The sequence below is a fragment of the Sus scrofa genome, chromosome 6 (genome assembly GCF_000003025.6).
Source record: "Sus scrofa isolate TJ Tabasco breed Duroc chromosome 6, Sscrofa11.1, whole genome shotgun sequence".
Taxonomy (NCBI): Eukaryota; Metazoa; Chordata; class Mammalia; order Artiodactyla; family Suidae; genus Sus; species Sus scrofa.
In genome coordinates this window covers 79,444,589-79,470,101 of record NC_010448.4, presented here as the reverse complement: position 1 = coordinate 79,470,101, position 25,513 = coordinate 79,444,589, and the positions used below count along the sequence as shown (strand labels likewise).

At 52.1% G+C, this 25,513-nt stretch overlaps 1 protein-coding gene across 1 annotated transcript in view; it reads left to right on the top strand.

Moving 5' to 3' along the window:
• ECE1 (endothelin converting enzyme 1) overlaps positions 4,275-25,513 on the top strand; it is a 57,506-nt gene continuing 36,267 nt past the window's right edge. The window contains 3 exon segments of the mRNA XM_021097679.1: positions 4,275-4,418; positions 14,207-14,348; positions 19,719-19,931. Coding sequence (XP_020953338.1) covers positions 4,290-4,418; positions 14,207-14,348; positions 19,719-19,931 — 484 coding nt within the window. The 5' untranslated portion in view covers positions 4,275-4,289.

Here is a 25,513-nt window from a genome sequence, read left to right as displayed (position 1 = left end):
ATTTAACTAACATGTAACATGGGAGTGTGTATCAGGTAAATAACATGGAAGGATTTAACAGATCCCAACGTATTACTGGCATAAGAGGCAAGACTTGGTGGGGCCTCTGGCCACAAAGTACAGCATCCCTAAGATGCTGAGGCCGAGAAATGGGAGTGAAAATAGCTTGGAGGGTGTGGGCAAACAGTCAGTCCACGCCTCTGAATTTCACAGAATTTCGCTTACGGCTGCTCTTTTTTGCCTCTGACACACTCCTAGATTCCTTGGAAGATTCCCCTGAACCCCTTGGGCAAAGCAACCACCAGAGCCATGCGAGTGACTAACGCAGTCAGGGCAACAGGGATTGCGTCCAGTCCACTGGGCCGGAGACTCTGTCGTCAGGAGCACATGAGCGTTTCTAATACTTCTCATTTCTGTTCACCCCAGGCCTTTGATTCCCACAGGGTGGGGTTTCCAGAGCTGGGTGGCCTCACACCCGCCATCTGGCTTTTGTCACCTTCTCTGTGCAGCTGGGGACCTGGGAGATACGGTCCCCACTCCTCCATTCTTGGTGTCCGCCAAGCCCTGCTCATGAACCCCCAGCCCCATTTCTCATCCATGGCCCAGCAGGGCGGGGAGGGGAGTGAGCAGATGAGGGCAGGGACACCCCACAAAGCTGGCTGGCCACAAGCCCCATACATCACAAAGGAGCTGATTAGGGAGAAGAGTACTGGCTACCCTGCCCCTCAGGCCCGGGGGCTCCATGAGCCCCCCACCCCCGAAGAAGCAGGGGACCAGGAGGCCAGGGCCCCATTCCAAGCCCAGCTCTGCCACTTACTGGCTGAGTGGCTGGGGTTCTTTGGAGACAGCATGTGAGGCCAGGCAGTGAGAACTAACATCCTCTCTCGCCCCCTTGCCAGGCGACCTGGGGCAGGGGGTGGGGGGGAGTCGGGGGCGGGGGTGCCACCTCCTCCCTAATCCTCAGTCTCCTTGGTACAGCGGAAGTGGCCACCCCCACTCACAGGGCTCCACGGGGACAGGAGAGGTACATTCAGTCCAGTGGCTCATGGTCAATGTTTGGTCTGCCCAGCCCCTCTGCCTCCCTCATTCCCTCCCACTTCTCCTATAAAAGGGAAGTGATACCGGCTGAGGCTGAGGCTCTCAGTGGGTGTGGGGATCCCACAAGACAGTGAATGAAAGGCCCTGCACAGCTCTGGGCTGCCCTGGTCCCTTGCTGACTGGGGCCTACAGTGCTCCCCGAGAAGCAGCACCAGCTAAGCCGTTCCCACGTCGGAAGTGGGTTCAGATTCACTCCCCAGCGCCAGGCAGGTGGTGATTCAGGAAAGGCCCCTCATCTTTTGTGTGCTGAGAAAGAAACAGCTCTCCATCTCTGTGGATTTCTGCTCGGGAGGTATGTGAGCATCCCTCGTCATCCGTCCACAGACAGGCTGGCTTCGGCCCCTGGGATGGGCTGCCTGCCTCCTCCCTCGCCTCCTTTATCTTTCTTTGCTTAGACACCTGTGGCGGCTCCATCCCAGACCAGGTCTTCGGGGATATAACAAGCCCAGGTCTTCTGACGAGCCCCGGCCCCTCCCTTCGAGGTTGTCCTAGTTATGGTGCTCTGTGCTTCAAGAGAAGGAAGCGTGGGGTGGGAGGCAGCAGAGCAGGGGACCAGATGCTGCCTGGGGTCCTAGAAGAGTGGCCAAGAGAGCTTCCCAGAAAGGGTGATCTCTGAGCTAAGACCAAAGGAAAAGGAACCATTGCTACATAGCATCCGGGCACGTTACTTCCCTGAACCTCCGTTTTGGGTTCTGACGATAACTGCTTCAGATCAAAGGGCAAGAGGCTTAAATGAGATGATAGGAGTGAAAGAACTGACAATACCTCACTTCCTTAAGTGCCCAGGAAAGAGTAGCTGCTGTACTAGGCAGGTGAGATGCAGTAACTTGAATTTCTTTTTCAAGGATCTCTTCTATATGGGGAGTTCACACCTGTTAACTTAGTGTAACTGAGAGTCCCGGTTTCAAAAAAAGCCCAGCTGTAACCCAGGGTGAAGTGAAGCAGCCCGGGAGTCCCTGCCCTCTCTTGGGTAGGTCATGGGAACTCCTGCAACCAGGGAGTAAAGCAGAAGACCCAGAATTAAAATGCTTCCCACACACTCCCCCGGGGTCCTTAGATGTGTTTCATTTGTCCTTGGGTGTTACGAAATGCGATGCACAGGGATTTAAAGGCACTTCCCCAGAGTTATTTTCACTTCCCCTCCGCTTGTTCTAGCATTCACTTGAACAGCTTATTGAGCACCTATGATATGCCAGGTGATGGGGATTCTCTGTGCCTGACAACGTCCCAGCCCTGATAAAGCTCACAATTCTGGGGTGCGGGGGGAAGAGACAGATGCAAAACCCAACATAAATAAATGACAGTCTGCAATAAACACCATAAAGGGGAAGAGAGGGTGCCGTGATTGAGAATTTGGGGGTCTACTTTGGGTGGTTGGGACATTTGAGGGGGTGACATTTAAGCTGACATCTGAAGCAAGAGCCAGCCATGAGGGGAGTCGAGATGAGGAAAGAATGTTCCAGATAGAGGGAACCAGTTCTATAAAGGTCTGGAGGGAAGGACAGGAGTTCCTGTTGTGGCTCAGCAGTGGCAAACCCGACGAGTATTCTTGAGGATGGAGGTTCGATCCCTGGCCTCGCTCAGTGGGTTAAGAATCCGGCATTGCTGTGAGCTGCAGCATAGGTCACAGACACGGCTTGGATCCCGTATTGACATGGTGTAGGCTGGCAGCTGCAGCTTCAATTCAACCCCTAGCCTAGGAGCTTACATATGCTGCAGTCATGGCCCTAAAAATTAATAAAAGGTTTTGAGGGAAGGAGAAACTTGGAGAATCCAAGTAACAGAGGGAAGGCCAAAAAAGCTGAGTGAGTGAGGGTGGGAGCAGCACAAGATGAGGTCGGGGTGGGGAGGGGCCATGGCGGACTAGTCAAGGGACTGTCCCCACAGAGTTTAAGCAAGGGTAACAGGGTCAGAATTTCCTCTTAAAGGAAAATTACTCTGGCTTCAGAGAAGGCTATGAGAGGGCAGGAGGGGAAGTCAGGAGACCTCAGGAGCTTTCACTGTGGTTGTGACCCTGGAAGTCACCCCGGCCCTCTGAGCCTGTTCCATCACACATAGGCGTGACTGTGAGTCAACTATGGGGATGAACAGAAGCAAGCTTTGGACTCCTGGTCTCGCTGGACATGGAGAGTCCTTTGGAAAACTGCTGGGTCATGAGTTTCTGGGGTCTTGAGTGGGAAAGGGAGTGCTGGGTGCCCGGGAGTCCCTGCCTGAGCACCCCACATCTGAGACAAGGTGGAGGCAAGGGTCACCTCCCTGGTTTTTGAATAGCCCCAAAGCTGGAGTTCGTAATGTTTGGGGGAATAAAGTCACACCTTGGAGCCTGGGGGCCACCCACCTGAATGCACACACATAACGTTTTTCATTCTAGGTCAGAGGAGATCTCTGGAATTTTCTGAGATCATCATGAACTCTGGCTTAAAGACCCCTGAGCTAGAGGAAGAGGGAAATGAGAGGGAAGGCACAAACCTTTTTTATCCCACCTTTTTTTTTTTTTTTTTTTTCTAACCTTTCTAGCTCTGAAAGGTTAGAAAGGCTCCCCTCAACACACCTAAGGAATCTCTCTCTCGACTGTTGGGTTCCAAATTAGGAGCACTTTCCTAATACCTGATTTTTGGTATCTGCCCTAGAGGTTTATTGAAGGGGGGGGTATAACGTTTCTTAGAAGGAGGGATGGTTGTGAGCCCCCTTCCTGCCTGCTAGGGGTGGGGGACTCTCCCGCGACCTTTGGGAAAGGGAATAGCCACCCCCTCCGCGGAGACTCTCGGGCCTTGGGGCGGGGGTCTCCCCGTGGGGCCAGGGAGGGAAACAAGAGCCTCACCGATCAGGCCCCGCCCGCGAAGGTGGTGCGATGCCCGGCCCAGCCCCACAGCCCGGCCCGACCAGCCAGCCCAGCGGGCGCGGTGGTGTCGGTGGCGGTGGCGGCGGCGGCGACCGGGGCGTCGCGGGGCGCAGCATGCGGAGCTTGTGGCCGCCGTACCCGGTGGTCGCCGCGCTGTCGGCGCTGGGGGTGAGGCGCGGCGTTGCATACGCGGGGAGTGGGGTGGCGGAGGGAGGCGGGATCCCCCTCCCCCGCTGCGGGCCGGTCCGTGGGCCGGTCTCGGTGTCCCGGCCGGCCGGCCGGGGCGGGGCGCGGCGGCGGAGGCGGCTGGTGGCCGCTTCCCCATTCTCCCCATTTGGGCGCGAGAGCCATGGAGGCGCTGAGAGAGTCTGTGCTGCACTTGGCCTTGCAGATGTCGACCTACAAGCGGGCTACGCTGGACGAGGAGGACCTGGTGGACTCCCTCTCCGAGGGCGACGTGTACCCGAATCACCTGCAGGTAGGAGCCGCGGGCTTCCGCGAGCCCCCAGCCCCGGCCGACCAGGCATGCGCGCTGGTGCCGCCCCCGCCCCGCCCCCATCCTGCCAGCCGGGAGGGAGGGGGTCAGTGCTGGCAGCTCTGGATCGCTCTGGGCTCCGGGGAAGAAGCCTTTCGGGGATAGAAATGCTCCAGAGGCGCTGTGCTCCCCACCACCGGCCTCCCCACCCCGGCTCTGCGTGTCCCCAAATCCTCCGGACCACCTGCTACTTGGGGCCACAGCCCAGGTGGCAGAGTTGAAGGATCCTGCAGAGGTGAACTGGTCCTGTTGCCTCCTCACAGAAGGGGCCATTACTGAGTGCTGGGGGACTCGCCCAGGGTCACAGAGTCCATTAGTGGCTGAGTCTAATGCAACTGTCCCAGTTGTAGCATGGAAAGCCTGGGAATCCATCCATCCTGGACAAACTAGGACGGTTGGTCACCCTGTCTAGTAGGCATTACCCCATTCTCCCTCTTTCCCCCAGTCCCTGAGTTTCCTGGGGGGAGGAGCCTAGCCTCTGCCCCCTCATTCCCTGCCCCTCTTCAGCCTGCTCAGAAAGCCCCTTTCCTCCCCTACTGTGGTCTGTCCCTCTGGGTCTCAGTATGCCTACCACCTCCCTCTCTGATGGCAAAGCAGTGAGTGTGGCTGCTTTCTGCTCTTCTCCCCTGCGGGGCTGAGCTGGGAAAATCCTGGGAAGTGACCTCAGCCCTGGTGGAGCTTGGACTCTGGCAGGTGGGCGGGACCGAGTTGGAAATATGAAGGATGCCCAAGGGGGCCCTGGGATCTGCCTCCTGAAAAACAGCTTAGAGAGGGCTGGAGCAACCCAGTCCAGGAGGACTTCTGCCAGGCCGACCAAGGGAGCCGTTGAGAAGAGGCTTAGGACCTCCCAGTGAACTGACACCAAGTCACAACTCCTCTGGAGGGCTGGCTTAGGGTATGGGGCAACTTGGGCTGCCAGGCCCAAGGTTACTCAGGCATACCTCCTAGAAGCTGGGATAATAATAGTCATAAAGGGAAACAGCCTTGATCGAGCCCCTCCCCCAGGCTAGTTAAATAACCCCCCCAGGAGATCCAAACTCATGACCCCAAGTGGTCTGCCCAGTGGGATATGGCACCTTACCCACATCATCCCACCTAACCTTCAGGGTCACCCGCACCAGCTATAGGGATGACTGTTCTCACTTACAGATGAGGAAACTGAGGCTCTGAGGGGGAGACAACTTGCCTTAGGCCACAGAGCTGGACATCTGGGAGTGAGAAATCAAACCCAATCTATCTAGAACCCCTTCCCTGCAGACCCTTCTTAAGAGGCTAAATCCAACAGGAAATGAGATTTCTGTGGCAGGCACTTTTCACAAATCAAAACAGAATCTAATCAGCCATCTCTTTTTCAGTCTCATCTTTCACAGAAGGTTCTAAATATATCAGCACAAAAGCATTTCGGAATTCACAGCAAAATAATCTGCCCCGTTGTCATCACCATAACAGCAGCCCACATGGATATAGCCTTTTTCAGGCCTCAAAGTGCATTCAGCCACCGGAGGCTGCCTGGCAGGGTGGAGGCAGCCCAGTCTCTGAAGCTAGGGGCCCCAGTTTGAATTTGACACCACTTGTGATCTCAGGGGAGCTGCTTAATCTCTTTAAGCCACAATGCCCTCAATTGTAAAATAGGAGTTAGAGAAAATGGACATAATGCATATTACGGGGCCTGCTAGGGTTGTTGTTTTTACGAACTATGAGGTTAAGGACCCCCGTGGCTATGTTACACATGAAAGCTGAGTTTCTGAGGGACATTCCTGTGGTCACAGAGCTGTCATGTGGGTTGGTGTACACTGTTGGCGCCCCTACACCAAACAGCCAAACAGGATGTATCATCCACTTTTACTACAAGAAAAGCCAAAAAGCTCGCCCCAAGGATTTGGAGGCAATTTCTGTGGGTGCCCAGCTTGGTTGTCCTTGAGCCTCCATGACTTCCCCAAAGCAAACTAATGGTTGTTCTTCAAAGAATTGAGAACCTATCCATCTCATTTACAAAGAAGGATTTCTATGAATTTTATGTTTTTAAACATGGGGATTTTTTCCAGCATAAAAACTCTGCATGCTTATTTGTGGGAAAAAATAAAGTATAAAAAAAATTACGCAGAGTTCTTGTTGTGGCTCAGCAATAATGAACTCAATGAGTATCCATAAGGAAGTGAGTTCAATTCCTGGCCTCGCTCAGTGGGTTAAGGATCCAGCATTGCTGCAAACTGAGGCATAGGTTGGCAGCTGCAGCTCCCATTCGACTCCTAGCCTGGAAACTTACATATGCCACAGGTGCAGCTGTAAGATTAAAAAAAAAAAAAAAAAAAAAAAAGGAGTTCCCGTTGTGGCGCAGTGGTTAACGAATCCGACTAGGAACCATGAGGTTGCGGGTTCGGTCCCTGCCCTTGCTCAGTGGGTTAACGATCCGGCATTGCTGTGAGCTGTGGTGTAGGTTGCAGACGCAGCTCGGATCCTGTGTTGCGGTGGCTGTGGTGTAGGCTGGCAGCTGTAGCTCCGATTCAGCCCCTAGCCTGGGAACTTCCATATGCCGCATGTGGCCCTAAAAAGCCAAAAAAAATTTTTTTTAATTAAAAAAATAAAAGATAAGAATATAGTTGAGCTCACTCTAAGTGCACAATGTTTTGTTCAGCTTTTTTCGTCTAATGCCACTTCATAAGCATTTCCCTATGTTGTTGAAAACTTCCAAAGCATCGACTATACCTCAATTTTAAAAAACTTCCAAAACATGCTGCCATTAAAAATAATAACACTTGGGAGTTCCCCTTGTGGCTCAGCAGGAATGAATCCAACTAGCATCTATGAGGACACAGGTTCAATCCCTGGCTTCGCTCAGTGGCTTAAAGGATCCGGCGTTGCCATGAGCCGTGGTGTATGTAGGTCGCAGATGTGGCTTGATCTAGCATTGCTGTGGCTGCGGTGTAGGCTGGCAATTGAAGCTCTGTGTCGACCTATAGCCTGGGAACTTCCACATGCTGTGGGTGTGGCCCAAAAATCAAATAATAATAATAACACTTTATGGTGCCGATATATAAAAATATCAACTCAATCTGCTGCGGTTGGACAGTGGGCCAATATCTGTAACAATATCTTCTAGGCTTTTAAATAATTTCCTATGAGTGATTGCTAGAAACATGACTGCTTCCTCGTTCTTAGGCTTTTTAAAATGGACCCAGTCTCCCCTAAGTTCTCTCTCTTGTTGAGCAGCTCTAAATATAAGCTCCTTGATTTTTTTAAGGTTTTGAAGCCCATTGGGTCTAGGAACTCCAAAGTTATCGATTTCAACACCAGTACATGAAAACGTGCATCTTTCAGCCAAACTTGGCACCTTGTTTCCTGCGCATGCTGACAAAGTATTGTATTTACCTGGAGTGACATTCTACCTGTACTTTGCCTGGAAGGATTTTTCTTTCCTTTGATTTCACATTTGAGGCACAAAGGAATGGAAATCAACTAAAATTTGTCACTGTGAACTGAGGGCAGAATTTAAAGCCCCCATGGCTCTAACATGGAGCTTTGTCTCTCATTGCCTCTGAGTCCAGAAAACCACTCAAACAGCTTTTTTTGCAAAATGGGGTTAATATTAATGCCCCTCTCAGGGCTGTTGCAAAGATTGAAATGAGACAATGTAAGTGAAAGCATTTTGTATAATAAAGCAGCAAATTTGGTTATTATTGGGATTGTTCTCAAAACTCACCAGGCATGCTGTCTCAGTGATGCCCTGAATATAATAGCTTTGCCTCTGTTTTGCTCAAACCAGTTGCCTGGTCTCCCCATGCCCCAGTACATACCACTTCAGTGGCTCAAAGGGAAAGAGCTGAAGTTACACCTGCTGCCTAAACTGGGGAGCAGAAGGCCATTATTGTTTATCAGAACCTTTGACACTTGGGACTCCAAAACTCAATTTTTTCAAGAAAAAGGAAAGCCTAGATATATTGCCTTTTTTTTTTTTTTTTTTTGTCCACACATACAGCATATGGAAGTTCCCAGGTTAGGGGTCAAATCGGAGCCACAGCTGCTGGCCTGCACCACAGCCACAGCAACATGGGATCCGAGCCACTTCTGCAATCTACACTACAGCTCACAGGAACGCCAGACCGTAACCGACTGAGTGAAGCCAGGAGCGCACCTGCATCCTCATGGATACTAGTCGGGTTCGTCCCGAAAGCCTAGATATTTAATTCTTACTGGTTGTTTTTCTCATTTTCTCATTTCCCTCCAACCCCTGCCAATGCACACAGCTGTCTTTCACAGGTGATTTCAGGGACAGTCCCACTTAGTCCTTTAAAAAGAGGACTCCTACTTACCAGGAAGCCTTTTCAACTCCGTCCACCTGTTAGATCTTATACTCTTGGCTTTAGAGTTGTTCTAAGATCTGAGGTGATCAGACCTGGCTCCCCACCTAGCTTCCTCATTTTAAAAATACGAGACTGAGGTCTGAGGCTGCCCAGAGATGTATGTGGGGTCTTAATTAAGTCAAGGCTGACCTTTGACTTCTTGGGTTTGTGCCTTTTCTCCTGTGCCGTCAAGCCATTGGCAGCTGGATGTTCCTCTAGGAAGCAAAGATTGCTAGAAAGTGTTTCTTCTCAATGCGAGACTTGGATTTCTCTTTAGTTGCAAGAGGTCCCCTCCCCTAGAGGTACTACTTTCAGTTGTTCTTGGTCATTTAGAGAGGGAGGCAGAGGGGTAGAGGGGCAGGTAGGGCTCAGGGAGGAGATGGGGAGGACGTGAGGACATTATAGTGTCACTCTGGCCTGGACCCAGAGGCCTCAGCCAGGAATCTGCCATATGGAAACTGCGCTAGAAGAAACTTCCCCAACCTAACACCCTGATGAAGACAGGATATCACGCAGCGCCAGGCTGACATGGTCTGTCTGCTCTGAAAGGCGGGCTGCGAGGCAGGCAGTCTGGTCTCCCTGCCAGCCTTCACGAGGTGGTCTGGCCTTTGGGCTGCAGGGGGTGGGCTCCCTGCCAAACCCTCGGCCAGACTGACTCCTGTTTGCAGCTCCACACAGCCCAGGTTGCTGGGGGACCTGGCGGTGGCTCAGGCCAAGGCTCTACCTTCCCTCCAGACCCCCTGCTTCCTCTGCAACCAGGCTTCTCACCCCTTCTGCTGCTGGCTTGTCTCCTGGGCCCCAGGCGGCCGTGTCCTGTCCCCGCCTGCAGAACTCGTTCTTGCTGTGAGCCTGGGTGAGCCAGGCCCTCACTTCTGTAACCGAATATTTATCCCTCGTCAGGGCTTTGTTCCCTTGGCCATGGAAGCCCTGGGAACTCCTGGGCTGGACAGCTCGAATGTTCCTCTGTGATTCTCCAGCTCTCTTTCCTTCTCAGTCTCCGTCTCCACCTCTCACCTCTCACCTTTCCTTCCTGTCTCGTTGTCTTTCTGCCTCACAGGACAATTGCTAGGACATTGTGAGCTGAGCATTCTTGGTCATTCTTTTTTTTTTTTTTTTTTTTCTTTTTAGGGCCGCACCTGCCCTGGAAGTTCCCAGGCTAGGGGTCGAATTGGAGCTGCAACTACTGGCCTACATCACAGCCACAGAAACACTGGATCCGAGCCACATCTGTGACCTACAGTGCAGGTTGTGGCAACGCTGGATCCTGAACCCACTGAGCGAGGCCAGGGATCAAACCCGAAACCTCATGGTTCCTAGTCGGATTCGTTTCCACTGAGCCACGACAGGAACTCCTTAGTCAGGTTCTTAAACTACTGAGCCACGTGGGAATACCACAGTCACCCTTTTTTTTTTAATTTTTTTTATAGTTGATTTACAATGTTCTGTCAATTTCTGCTGTATAACAAAGTGACCCAGTCATACATCTATATACACTCTTTTTCTCATATGATCTTCCATGGTCATTCTTTTTTTTTTTTTTTAATAATGGCTTTTATTTTTTCCATTATAGCTGGTTTACAATGTTCTGTCAATTTTCTACTGTACTGCATGGTGACCCAGTTACACCTACATGTATACATTCTTTTTTCTCACATTATTATGCTCCATCGTAAGTGACTAGATCCTCGGTCATTCTTAACTCCATCTTCCAGGCATCAGCTCTGTGCCTTGGCCGCTGCCACTTCCCAGTTACTCTCCGGAGGCAGAGTTGGCTGCCCCTCATTAATCCCCCCAACCCTCCACGTCGCTGCAGACCCATCTCTTATAATCAACATGCCCCCATTTCCAAAAGACAGGCTCTGAGGGTGGCAGGGTGGGGGCAAGAGGGGCTCAGAAAGGAGGAAGGACTCAGTGAGCCAGACAGTGGCTCAGACCCGCAGCCCAGGCCCTGTCCACTGCACCCAGGAATTGGACAGGCTCGCCTGGAGAGGCCCCTTGATCCTGGCACAGTCCCCTGGTGACTTCTGCTGCAGGGGGAGGCCTCTGGATTTCTTCTGCCCTCGGAGACAGGGCTTGTCCAGAAACAGAGGCCCCTCAGTCTGGTAGTACAAGTCGAGCAGAGAACAATGCAAAGGCTAAAAACCCTATTTTCAAATTCCATTTGCCATTTCTGCCTGGAACTATGAATTTTTAATTTAATTCTGACTTAATTCTAATTAAGTTTTACAGTGAATACCATCTGTCTGTTTGGCATTAAACAATGAAACTCAGCTCGACTTTCTCCTCCTGGGAAGCAGCGTGGCCATTGAGGCTGCGGGTCCAGAGGGAGCTGGGTTTTCTTACTTCTCTGTCCTTCTCATCCCCACTTCCTGTGTTTCTTCTGGAGCTAATATTCATACCTACTCTTTGTTGTTGGGGGTTTTTCGAGGTTTTTTTTTAATTGAAGGAAGGTTGATTTACAGTGTCGTGTTAGTTTCAGGTGTACAGCAAAATGATTCAGTAATACATACATATTTTTCAGATTTTTTTTCATTATGGGTAGTTACAAGATTTGAATATAGAGTTCGTGCTGTGGCACAGTGGGTTAAAGATCCGACTGCAGGGGCTCAGGTCACTGCTGAGTTGCATGTTCGATCCCCGACCAGGCACAGAGGGTTAAGGATCTGCCATTGCCGCAGGAGTAGCTTGCAACTGCCGCTCAGATTCAAACCCTGGCCCAGGAACTTCCAGGCTATGGTCATTAAAAAAAAAAAAAGCAGATATTGGATATAATTTCCTGTGCTATGTACAGAAAATTCCTGTACAGTAGGTGCTTTTTGTTTCATACTTACTCTTATGGATTTGTAAAGATAGGATAGAATCAGACGGCAACAAATAGAGTTAACAGAATGCCAGGCAGAAGAAAGCACCCAAACATTAGCTGCCATTATTATTCTTTTTTTCCCTTCCGTCCCTTTGTTCTTTCATCTTCCCCCTTTTATTTCTTCTTTCTCTCCCTTTCACCTCCTCAGATTCCCCAAATCTTGGCACATCGCTCTATCCACCGAAGAGAGAGTTTCCTGCAATCCCCATCCCTGGTGGCTGTGCTCCCTGGCTTCTGAGAGCAGGGGGTACCTCTTAAACCAAGGTTGCCCCATCTCTTAGCTTTTTCCCCTCCCCCCAAGAGCTGAGCACTGATAACGGGGACACTGAGAAGCTCAGAGGAGGAGGCAGAAGGTAAGACCAGTTCAGGGACAGGACGGCAGGAAGAGGGGGAGTAAATGTCCATGTCCCCAGACAAGGCAGCACCTGCTTCACATCCTCTGGGGCCCCTCTGAATTCTCTCTGAATACCTGCGCCCAGGTAAACTGCATGAGAGAGTTGATGCTTCTGAAAAAAGCACTTCGAAACATCCAGTGCTGGGAGCATCTTAGCGTCGTCTATCCCAGGCTGTCTCTGCACCAGCACCCCCCCCCCGCCCCCAGGTTTTAACTTTATGACAGTAGCACAGTCGGAATCTTCATTTCTCACTTTTTCTAAAAGGTTCTTGGAAGTGTCTGTGTGGCGCAGTGGGTTAAGGATCCGGCGTTGCCGTAGCCGTGACACAGGTCACATCCTGGGGCACAGGTTCAATCCCTGGACACCTGGAACTTCCTCATGCCTTGATTCTTGAGGGAGTTCAGGAGGCGGCACCCCTTCTTCTGCCTGACAGAGCTGCTTCGGGTCCCAGCTTCCTGGTCCTCCACAGAATCGGCGCCAGGCCTCAAGTTCCTCTTCTTGGTTTTAGAACCCAACTTTTTTTCCCCCACAAAAACGTCTTGTCTTCCTCTTTCTCTCGTTCAGCAATCCCCAGGCATTTCCTGTTCAGAAAAATACCCAGTGATGACCACGAGGCTGCTCTGTTCCCGTCCCGAATGTGACTGCCCTCAGATCTCTAGGTGGCCGTGTGAAGCTCTCTTAGGGCTTGGCCTGGCTCCCGGGGGCAGCCACCCCCTCAGCTCTTGGACCCAGAGGCTGGGTCTCCTTTTCTCCTCTAGCAACCTCCCGGCAGCCTGTGGGTCTCCCTGCCTCTAGGCCCATTCCCCTCTAAGCCTTGCTCCCTCTATTGAGGCTTTTCCCCAGAGAAAATCTTACCACATCTCTCCAGCCCTGAGGAAGGCATCCTTGGACTATAACCTGGCTTACAGCTCCCCTTAGGATCCAGGCCTTGCCCTCGTTTTCCCTCCCCTCCCCATGCACTTGGCCAGCTTCTACATATTCTTCAAGAGCCAGTCTAGGCATCCCCACCTCCAGGAAGCCTTCCATGATTGAACCCCTGACCGCCCCAGTCTGTTTCTTTATCTGCCTCCCTGCTGGGCTGCGAGCAGCTGGAAGCCCTGGAGTCCATCTGTCCCCTCGGTGCTTCCAGTGTGGCCCTGAGTTGGGGCTCCACTGCTGGCCCATGGCCGCAATGTCACTGAACCGAACCCCACCTTCAGGGAATCCTGCCTGTCCCGTGGCTTTTGCAGGAAGCACCTTGTGGAACAGAGGGGAGTCCCCAGCTGGCCTTGGGTGTGAGGGCCGGGCCGAGGGTTCTGGGTGCTGTTGGCTGCTATGTCCCTCCTCAGCCTGGAAGGCCCTGTCACACCCTCTGCTTCCTCCTATTGTGCCTCCTTTCCTGTTTAGCTGGACTGTGAAGCTGCGGACATTTTTCCCCCTCCCTTTGAGGATCTGCCCGAATGGAGATGTTTCTCCACTGCATCTCCCCTGACTTCTCCCGACTCTAATCTCTGACCCACAGGCGGGCCCTGCAATCCATACACTTGGGCTTAAGTCTGAGTTCTACCCCTTAGCTGTGTGATGCGAGGCAAGGGCCTCACCTCTCTGGACTTCAGTTTCCTCGTGTGTAAAAAGAAACTAAGACCACGGCCCTCATGGGACTGGGCAGATTTCACTGGCTTAGGATGGCGGTGCCCCTGGGAAGCGTGTGCTGTGGTCGTGTCATCCTGGTGATTGTTTGTGTCGCCCGCCCTGTTGAGGCTGGGCTCTGAGGAAAGCCCAGCTGGACACTCACTGGATGCCTGTGCATCCAAACATCCTGTTCTTTTTTTGAACTCCTTACTGGAGACACAGGGGAAAGCTGACCTTTTTTTTTTTTTTCCTTTTACCCGTATCGGGTGACACAAAAAAACACAAACCCAGCTGGGTTGAGCTGCTCAACTCTGATGCTGAGGAGCGAATCTGAGCTGCTGAGCAGGGTGGCGGTTCCTTTCCTGGATTAGGACCGATTCTGTGGGAACCAGACCACCCCGAGGCAGGGGAGTGGCCCTGATGGCTCCTCGGGGCCGAGGCCCGCCAAGGGGCCCCCTCCTCCTGGGCGGGGGCGCCCCCAGGCTCATGCCCTCCCCGCCCTTCCTGCCTCCTTCCCTACAGGTGAACTTCCGAAGTCCCCGGAGTGGCCAGAGGTGCTGGGCCGCGCGGACCCAGGTGGAGAAGCGGCTGGTGGTGCTGGTGGTACTTCTGGCGGCAGGACTGGTGGCTTGCTTGGCAGCGCTGGGCGTCCAGTACCGGACAAGTAGGTGCCTCTGGGTTGCGTCGTGGGCTTCACTGGCTTCTATCCCCCAGCTCTTTGTCCACTCGTGTTAGGGGGCTTCCTCGCTCGAGCGGGAACTGGCCTCCAAGGCCACAGAGAGCGCTGGGTCTGGACGGCTGTGGTGGCTGCGACAGAATGAGACCAGGGAGGTGGCGGATAGGCAGTGTTAAGGTTTTGGAATCAGAAGGATGTGAGTTCAAATCCTGGCCTGGTGACGAGTTGCCCGTGTGACCTTGGACAAGTCATTTTCTCAGAGCCCAGGTCTTCTCTACCTTAAATAAGGAAGACAGTGCTCAGTGCGGGGGTGTCTCTGAGGATTAGAGATAATGTTTATATCACATACGGGTACCCGGTAGGATGTCTGTAACCTTAGCTCCAGGTACTATTATTGTTAGGATGTGTGCTGGTTGGACACAGGCTGGCCCTGGTCTCCATCCTTGGTTCCAACAAAATAGCACCAATGGCTTCCGTTTACGGAATACTTTCCATGTACCGAATACCACACCTCTCCTTTACAGATGTAATCTCATTTCCTCCTCGAAGCAACCCTGGGAGGTGTGGTTGCTTCTGGCCCCATTTTCTGCACGAGGAAACTGAGGCAGTGAGACGAAGCCGCTTGCCCAAGGTCATGTGGCTAGTGCAGCAGGGAGTGGGGTCACTGGACTTCGGCCACAGGCAGGTGGGCCCCAGAGCACGGGCTCTGCCTCCCTTTGTAACTCATGGTACACACCCGTGTGTGTTAGGGCCCACGGACGGCTGTCTTTCTGTGTGCCATGGGACCTTGGTGGCCCTCTGTAATTGTACTTCTCTGTCCTACCTGGTAGAGCAATAGGATCAAACCCCAGTTATGTCCTGCTGTCAAGGGTCTGAAGCCAGTTTCTGGGTCTGACCAAGTGTATGTAGCACACTTGCCAGCTCACTGCGTGATCCTAGCTCACACGCAGTCAGTGCTCAGTAGCTGTTAGGAACTGGAAAGGACGGATCCGGAGTTCCCGTCGTGGCTCAGTGGTTAACGAATCTGACTAGCATCCATGAGGACGCAGGTTTGATCCTTGGCCTTGTTCAGTGGGTTAAGGATCTGGCATTGCCGTGACCTGTGGTGTAGGTCTCAGACACGGCTCGGATCTTGCATAGGCCAGAGGCTGCAGCTCTAATTCGATCCCTAGCCTGGGAACCTCCCTATGCTGCAGTGCAGCCCTAAAAATCAAAAAAAAAAAAAAAAAAGAAAGAAAGAAAAGGGTGGATCCAAGTTTTAAAAAAATAAGGATGAAGGTCCAGTCAGTTCCAGGACCTCTCAGGCCCCTGTGCCCTGACACCCAGCTTTCAATGTCGGTAGGCCCCCTGATTGAGCAGCTCGTGGGACTTTGCTCCAAGTCTAACCCCATCAACTCGGTCACCTGGCACTCATCCCGGCAGAATGATCATGATCCTTCACAGGATCTGGGAGCATCAACTCCAGGCATCAACCAATCAAGCCTTCATTGAATATGCTGGCCTGTGTGAGTGGCCATGCTGGACCAGGATGGGGAAGGGGTTTAGGGGCCTGGAGAGAGGGTAGGATTTCATCTGAGTCATCCTCACATCCCTCCTGTATCAAGCACTCCATTCATTCATTCATTCATTCTTCATTCCACATTTAACGAGTGCTTACTGTATGTCAGGCACCTAGATGGTGCCTAAGAAATAATTGGAGTTCCTGTCGTGGCTCAGCAGTTAACAAACCCAACTAGTACCCATGAGGACTCGGGTTCCATCCCTGGCCTTGCTCAGTGGGTTCAGGATCCGGCATTGCCAGGAGCTGTGGTGTAGGTTGCAGACACGGTTTGGATCTGGTGTTGCTGTGGCTGTGGCGTAGGCCTGCAGCTGCAGCTCCAATTCAGTCCTTAGCCTGGGACCCTCCATATGCTGTGGGTGCGGCCCTAAAAAGGAAAAAAAAAAAAAAGAGAGAGAGAGAGAGAAAGGTAGTCACTACTCCACCAAATGCTAAACAAAGCTCTTTCATTCTCTCACCCATTCATTCATTCAGTAAACATGTATTGGGCAGCTACTGGGTGCCAAGTTCAGTACTGAGCACAGGAAATATAAATGCAAGTCAGAGGCTGGTCCTTCCCTGATGTTCACATTCTGAAGGGGGAGGTAGACAAGGAGATGGCCATGACCCAGAATAGTCTGTACTCAAATAGTGGACACCCAGGCTGCCAAGGAGCCCAGAGGAGGTCGAAGGTCTAGGAAGGTTCCCCCAAAGAAAGGGAGCTTAAGCTGAGTTTTGAAGGTGTTAACATGAGATGAGGGGGTTCAGAAGCTATGAATTAATCAAATATACATTAAGCACCTGCAGGGCCAAGGATCCTTGGTAAAGGATCTGCAGTCCAATAAACTGTTAGTTGATCAGGAATTCCCACTGTGGCTCAGCGGGATAAGAAATTGACGTACTCTCCTCGAGGATGCAGGTTCAATTCCTGGCCTCAGTGGGTTAGGATCCTGTGTTGCTGCAAGCTACAACGTAGGTTGCAGATGAGGCTCAGATCTGGTGTGGCTGTGGCTGTGGCATAGGCCTGCAGCTGCAACTCCAATTCAGCCCTTAGCCTGAGAACTTCCATATGCCACACATGTGGCCATAAAAAAAAAAAGAAAGAAAGAAAGAAAAAAGAATTAGATCATCAAGCAATTATTGATGAAGTACCGTCTCAGTCCCTTGCCCTGTGCCTCATAGAGGAGGTACTTAGTGAAGAACTGAAGCCTCTCAGACTAATTCCTGGGGACTGGTTTCTTATTTTGTTTTAAAATCCAGTCCCAGAGTTCCCGTCATGGCACAGCAGAAACAATCTGACTAGGAACCATGAGGCTGCAGGTTCAATCCCTGGCCTCACTCAGTGGGCTAAGGATTTGGCGTTGCTGGGAGCAGTGGTATAGGTTGCAGGCGTGGCTTGGATCCTGCGTTGCTGTGGCTGTGGCGTTGGCCCACGGCTACAGCTCCAATTAGACCCTTGCCCTGGGAACTTCCAGATGCCGTGGGTGCAGGCCTAAAAAGACAAAATAAACAAACAAACAAATAAATAAATAAAATAAAATCCAGTCCCCCATGATAACTACAAATAATCCATCAATCTCTCTCTCTCTCATACACACACACACACACACACACACACACACACACACACACACGGTTCTGATGTGTCTTGCTCCCTGATAGTCACCGTCTTATAACTAGCTGTCTTCTGGGTTTTCCCACCAGCCAAGATTTTGTCAAGCTTGACTTCCTGTGGTTTGTTGTATAAAAACAATAGGTATTCTTTTCCTTTTCCATCTATGCCATTGTATCATAATAGTGAATAGGCTTTTTCAAACTACAGAAATTCTTCCCCCCACCCCCACAAAGATTCTAGTACATTCCCTTAGTGGGGAAGCAGGTCAGGCAATTCTAAGATCTCATCCAGAGATAGTTTAAATGGCGCCATGTCTCCTACCATTTCCTTTCTCTATTTTCAGGCGCAATGGCACAACAATTTTTAACTGTTGTATCATCATCTCAAAACAAGTAATTACCTCAAAATAGAGTCACCCTGATTTTGGGGCTGTTGTACGGCCCCTCTGAGGCCTTGGTCTGCCTTCAGGGTTTGTCAGCAGATGTTAATGGGCCCACAGGCCGCCCAGCCCTGGCTGGCATTGTGTTTCCCAGCCCCAGCCAGCCCGTGCATCCTTTCTGCTCTCTGAAGGCTGGCCTGGGAACACTGGACCCTAAGACTCCAGAAAGCTCAGCCCACCCCCACCCACAGCCATAGGGTCAGTCGTTTCATCATCGCCGTGAAATCTATCCTGCTGTCCTTTTTTCTGGATGGAGTAACCGAGGTTCAGAGAAATGAGGTCACTTGCCTGAGGCCGAGGCAGAAAGCTGGGATTTGAACCCTGATCTAAGAAGGAGGCTTGCCCTGCCGCCCCCCTCCCTGAGCAGTGGGGAAGCTGGATGCACCAGAAGGGCTACAGCAGCCGCTGGCGGGACGGGCAGGGGTGGTGAGGGAGAGCGGGAGACCTGGCCTTGCAGAGGCCCAGGCAGCACGGGCGGGTTCAGTCTGGGACCTGGGCCCGTTCACTCACTCAGAGGCTTAGTTTCCTCATCTTCAAATGGGGAAGCTGCACCGGGATCAGTAAACAGTCCCTCTGGTTGCCAGTCAGCTTGGGCAGCAGGCCTGCACCACTGCCAAGGCTGCCCACAGTTTGGTGCCTTTGCTTGAGCCCCCTGATCCACCTCGCCGCAGGGTCCAGCCCCCTCCTCATGCCTCCGCCCCATGTGCCGTGAGAACCGGCTCCCCGTGTTTGGGGGGCACTCGTAGGATGTGGCAGCCTTCCCCACTGCCCACCTGCGTGAAGTACCATCCCTCCTCAGGCGGGCACCTGACAGCTGCGCTGCCTTGCCTCCCAGCAGCAGCAGGGGCTCGTCATCTCCCGGAGAGCCTTCCAGGCCTGCAGCAGGCATAGCAGAGAGAGAGTGGGGTTCAAACCCCATTAGCTGCTGAATGGGGTACTTAGCTCTCTGTGCCTCAGTTTTCTCATGGGTAAAATCACCTTATGCAAAGTGATCTCTTAGGGTTGTTTCGTTTTTGCTTTTTTGAAGATTGCATGAGCTAACTCTCCTGCCTTTTACTCATGGGGAATGATTTTTCTAGTTCCTTCTATTTCAAAGAGTCTTTCCTGCATCCTAAGTCCTGGCACCATCTGGTCTGCATCACCCATTTGGCATGAACAAGGTATCCTCAGGTTATGTGTGTGGAATAAATGACAGACATTTCTCCTACTGTTGTCTTTTGACTTTTCTTTTAAAATATGTGTATCTGCAACTAAATTGTTAGCTCTTGAAGGAAAAGACTATGCCTTTTATACCCCCCAACACAGACACACACACACACTGCACTCAGCAAAGAAGCTGAAAGATTTTCAGTAATTATTTTGTTGAATAAGTGAATGCCTGAATGAGGGAACGAGTTCGTTGAGCATCAGAGAATAATAATAATAAAAAATCAATGAATATTTACGGACTGATTAAAGGGAGCACCTTGGTTCTAGGTACTTTTTAAACTCAGAGCCTCAATTTCCTCATCTGCAACCTCGGTGTTGCACCTGCGACATGGAAAGAATTCAGGCAGCTAGACAGAGGTCTTACTTTATAAGCCCGGAGATTGTAAATCTACTGAAATCTTTTCTCTGTAGTGGTCTAGGGAATGTCCAGTTCCAAATCTGTTTGGTCCTGGCTGGGGTGGGGTGTGGCACCCCCGGGCCCCAGGCCCCCTGCACTATATTCTCATAGCCTCCTCCCTCCCTGCCCTTCACCGGCCTCTTGTCCTTGACCCCTGCCAGGAACCCCCTCTGTGTGCCTAAGTGAGGCCTGCATCTCAGTGACCAGCTCCATCTTGAGTTCCATGGACCCCACGGTGGACCCCTGCCAGGACTTCTTCACCTACGCCTGTGGCGGCTGGATCAAAGCCAACCCCGTGCCCGATGGCCACTCACGCTGGGGGACCTTCAGCAACCTCTGGGAACACAACCAGGCCATCATCAAGCACCTCCTCGGTAAGCACCTAGCAGGATCTGGTGGGTGGGCTGCAGAGGAGGGCTGCCCGCTGGACCTGCATGGCCAGGCCCCGTTAGAGGAAGAGCTTGGCGGAATGGGGAGACTTTGGGGTCGATGAGACTGGGTTAGAATGTCGGCCCCATTACTCATTGTGTGATCTTGAGTAAGTTTCTTCTGTCTGAGCCTCCCTTTCTTCATCTCTAAAAACAGGACTAATACTATGCAAACTGCAGAGTTTCGAGAACTAGAGAGCTCTCAGTATGAAGCATTAACGCGGTATGTGTAGCACATAGTAGGTGTACAGGAACTGGTAGCTGTGGTCGTTGCTTTTGTGGCTTTAACTGAGGCTCAGTTTTTGACTAGTATTGACCCTGAGTTTTGCAGGTTGTGAAAAGGAATGAAAGGGTGTTCCCGTCGTGGCTTGGCAAAAACAACTCTGACTAGCATCCATGAGGACGCAGGTTCTATCCCTGGCCTCAATCCGTGGCTTAAGGATTTGGTGTTGCCGTGAGCTGTGGTGTAGGTTGCAGACATGGCTTGGATCTAGTGTTGCTGTGGCTCTGGCGTAGGCTGGCAGCTATAGCTCCATTTCAACGTGGGAACCTCCATATGCTGCAGGAGCAGCCCTAAAAAAAAGAAAAAAAAAGGAAAAGGAATGAAAGGCTGAGCACTCTAGGTCAGATTTTAAGGTGGTGAGCTGATGGAGCTATAACAGTGGTTTATCTGAGCGCTATTCATGGTCAGCAGGAGTCTTCCTGGACCTCGTGGCAATCAGGTTTGCATGATGAGCCAGGGAACCAAAGTTCTTGTCTTCATACCTTGTTAGGCTTTTAGCACCTCTAGTTGACCTTGGTGTTGGTGGTTTTATCCCCAGGTTAGAATCTCACACCTTATTTGAAGCTGTACCCTTATGTAATGTCTGTTGAATTAGCATCTGCCCATTGGGATGCTTGTCCATATGGAATCAGAATGCCCCATGCTGTAGCCTCTAGAGTCCTGACTTGAACCCCTCAGCAGCCAGGACCTCTGCCATTCCCATCTCCTGCTGACCCCCGCCTCATCCTGAGACCCTAAATGCTGGAGAGGCTAGATCATGCAAAGCCAGTCAATTAATCCATTAATGACAAAACTTAGATTTGACATACTTATTAAGTAATTTAAACACCAGTGAGAGGGATGAGGAGTTTCTGCTGTGGCACAATGGGATCGGTGGTGTCTCTGGAGCACTGGGACACAGGTTCGATCTCCAGCCCAGCACAGCCGGTTAAGGATCTGGCATTGCCACAGCTTTGATGTAGGTTACAACTGTGGCTTGGCTCTATAGGTTACAACTGTGGCTTGGCTCTGCTCTGATCCCTGGCCCAGGAACTCCATATGCCACCAAGCAGCCAAAAAAGAAAAAATTTTTAAAAAACCCTTGTGATACTCGGGAGTTCCCATCATGGCTCAGCAGTTAACGAACCCGACTAGGATCCATGAGGACTTGGGTTCCATCCCTGGCCTCCCTCAGTGGGTTAAGGATCCGGCATTGCCTTGAGCTGTGGAGTAGGTCACAGATGAGGTTCGGATCTGGCATTGCCGTGGCTGTGGTGTAGGCCAGCACCTGCAGCTCTGATTCAACCCCTAGCCTGGGACCCTCCATATGCTGTGGGTGTGGCCCTAAAAAGAAAAAAACAAAACAAAAACCTTGTGATACTCAAACATAGGTAAAGTGAAGAAGACACTTAACAGGAAACAGATCTCAAAGGGACAGAAACCTTCCTATGAGATAAGAAAGAGTTCTAATTTGCAGTCATGAGTTTCAGGCAACTCTTTTAGATGAAAGTAGCAATCAGCAAACCAGGTTAAGGAGACCTTTCCTTTCTTCCCCACCTCAGCCCCCGGGGGCCTGGCTGCTGCAGGACGAAATCCCCCACCGCTTCTCCTTGGTCCCCAGCAACCTCTGGGCAGAGCCCCTTGGCAGCCCCCTGCTTGTCTCCCTAAGGACCAGAGCAGGGGGTGGGTGGAGTGGGACTGGGTGGGCTCCACGTGTCAGGAACACAAAACCCCTGCCTGCTTCATCCTGCCTGGCTGCCTCTGAAAGGGGACCCAGCCTTTCAGTTCAGATCTAAAGGCACGTATGTGGTAGCCAGACTGGAACTCAGTGATGTCCCTTTCCCAGCACCTAAAGACGTAGCCGGGGCTGGTCAGGGACCATCAACCAAAGCAGAAGAATTGTCCAAATATGATAACAAGATGGGCTAGTGCCTCTGCTGCAATCACCAGAACCTAGTGCAAGTCCTGGCTCTGCCATTTACTCTGTGACCTTAGGTCAGTTACATAACTTCTCTGGGCTTCTTCTCTCATCAGTACGATGGGAACCATGCCTCCTCTGCGTTATGAAAATTAAATGGGAAAATATCTTCTAAGCGTGTTGCCGGGGCCGGGCCTGTTGTGGTCCTGCTGTCTGTGTTGGTGTTACTGTTGTTATCCTCTCCTGACCTTTGTGCAGCACGTCTGAGTTTACAGAGCTCCTTTGTAAATGTCATCCTATGTGAGCCCATAGGGTGGGAGCTAGAAAGCTGCTGATCACACGCGCTAGGTGAGGAAACTGAATTCCAGAGAGCTCCTAGGACAGGCTAGGAGGTGTCAGAACTGGGACTGCCTGACTCCTGGTCACATGGCCTTCCCTGTCCCACACCACCTCATCCAGGCACCAGGGACAGAGTGGCGCCCTGCCTGTTTTGTTGGGGGGAGAGCCTGCAGGATGCACAGAGCACTGAGAGCCTAAAGGAGAGAAGGAAAGAGGCTGATGCTTGCCGAGTGTCTGCTCATGCTGTGCTCTGTACTAGGCACTGCCTCCTTAATCCTCACAGCTACCCTGGAAACTGTGGTTCCCATTTTATTTATTTTTTAAATTTTTTTTGTCTTTTTGTCTTTTTAGGGCCACACCTGCAGCATATGGAGGTTCCCAGGCTAGGGGTCCAATCGGAGCTGCAGCCGCTAGCCTACACCACAGCCACAGCAACACTGGATCTGAGCTGCGACTGCGACCTACACCACAGTTCACGGCAACACCGGATCCTTAACCCACTGAGCAAGGCCAGGGATCAAACCCGCGCCTCATGGATGCCAGTCGGGTTGGTTAACCACTGAGCCACATGGGAACTCCTGGTTCCCGTTTTATAGATGGGGAAACTGAGGGGGTTTGGTAACCTGGTCAAGGACCCCTGCCAGTCCACAGTGGAGAGGGGACCTCAGCCAGGGGAGCACTTAGCACCAAGAGGGGACAGGGGAAGAAAGGCGGACGGGCCCTCCAACTCCCCAGTCAGGCCCAGAACCCACCCTTGTGCTGGGTGCCCATGGATCCTGACCCTGCTGGTTCTGGAAGGATCTTGGGTCTGGGCCAGGACTGAGCCCATCCTCCTACCCCGCCCCCAGGTAGCAGGGCCCGTGAGCAGTGCCTCCAAGTCGTGGGCTCTGGCCTCACATCCACCCTGTCCCTGAGGGTCAAGGTATGGGTAGGAAGCTGGGCACAGAACAAACAGAACCCTGCCTTCAAGCCCCTGACCCCCAGGCCAGGGCCTGGTGGTATCAGGAGCCTGGGTATGCCAGCTTATCATGTGTGACCTTGGACGAGTGGCCCAGCTTCTTTCCAGCTTCGTTTCACCATCTGTAAAATGGGGGTGACAGTGCCGCCTAACGGTCAAGGTCCTATGGGTGCTGTCTTCCATATGATGGGTCAGAGTGCTCAGCATGGAGCCTGGTGCCTAATGGGTGCTCAGCAGAGCAGAGCCACCCTTCTGAGGGTGATGGGTGAGTGGCAGCCCAGACTATGGAGAGGCCACTTAGCCTACCTCAGCACTTTCCCTGTAAAGTGGGAACCAACTCAGCATTGCAGGGATGCTCTAAGGACGAGTTGGGGGGCCGAAGAAAGAGTAATTATTGCTAATGTTATTTCTTACAGCAGCAGTGACAGACCCTGTACTCAGGAAAGAGGTGTGGGTTGTTTACTGGTGTTATTTTATTCAGGCCCTAAAGGAGGCTGTCTCTGCCCATTTTACAGATGAGACTCACAAATACAAAGGAAGTGTATTTCCTAGGAAATGGTGGAGCTGGGGTTCAGCCCCAGAGCTGTGGGGCCTCAGAGCGCTATCCTCTCTCTACTGATTCTGCGCTATGCACACTGAGGTCACGGAGTAGCTGGAAGTACGATTCACCAACCTCCTTTCCCCCACAGCTGCTGGCTTGAGGTCTCCAGGCCAGGCGAGACCTGGCCCAGGCCTGATGAACACAGACGCTGGGGTCACCTCATGTCCTGGCGATCGAGAGCTTCCTACAAGGCATGTCCTGACATCCCTCCCTGCCCCCACCCCCACTCCCAGAAACTAGTCTGGAAACGGCCCCTCATCTGTGGGTTTTGATACCTGGGGACTTTGATACCTGGAAACTCCCAAAGAGGCAGGAAGGTGATGAGTGGGTGACCAAAATATGCAGGAGCGTGGGCCTGTGCATTCTTGGGCTCAAGACCAGGCTGGTTTCAGCTCCCCCAAGACAAAGGGGTCAGCCAGTAGGCCTCGGAAGGGAGGGGGCACTGACAGGGGTTGGGACACGCACGGGCGCCCAGCTGTCCAAGCTGGTCTGGGGGCAGCTTCTCTAGGAGGAGAAGGACCCTTCAGAGGCCAGTGAGGATTGTGTCAGCTATTGCCATCAGCTCACCATGTGCCCTTGGGCAAGTTCTGGCTCCCTCGGAGGACATCCGGGCAGATCTGTAGCAGGTGGGTTGAACTGGGCCAAGTGCCCCCATGGCATGTCCCGGCAGCCAGCTGGCTGGAGGGGGTGACCTCAGCTGCGTGAGACACAGATGCCTCACCCGAAAGACACTCTGCCACCCTCCCAAACTGCCAGTTTGGGTTGTCCTCGAAGGCTTTGGGGAAACAAGAGTGTACCTTCACTTCATCAGAGGAAAGATACAGCTGGACCCGTCACCCCCGAGGCTCGGCCTTGTCTTAGGCCTTCCAGCTTGCATTTTTCGCACAGACTATTCTGCCATCTAGAATACCTACCCCACCCCCTCCCAATCCTGCAAGACTTTTCTCAAACTGCTTCTTCCACATCAATGCCTTCTGTGGGTACCAAAGGGCCGCTCCAGGCTTGAGCTACAATGATATTTTGTGTACTTGTGTTTAACATATTTTATATTCTACGATTAATGCATGCAAAAAAAAATCGTTGCCTGCTTGTTGTAATGATTTGGGCAACACAGTTTCCATAAAGAAAAGCAATCTCTGGAGTTCCCATCTTGGTGCAGTGGTTAACAAATCCGACTAGGAACCATGAGGTTTCGGGTTCGATCCCTGGCCTCGCTCAGCGGGTTAAGGATCCTGTGTTGCCGTGAGCTGTGGTGCAGGTCGCAGACGTGGCTTGGATCTGTTGTTGCTGTGGCTCTGGTGTAGGCCGGTGACTACAACTCTGATTTGACCCCTAGCCTGGGAACCTCCATATGCCGCGGGAGCGGCCCTAGAAAAGGCAAAAAGACAAAGAAAAAGAAAGAAAAGAAAAGCAATCTCGCTTTCTCTACCCCGGACACCAGTCTCCCTGA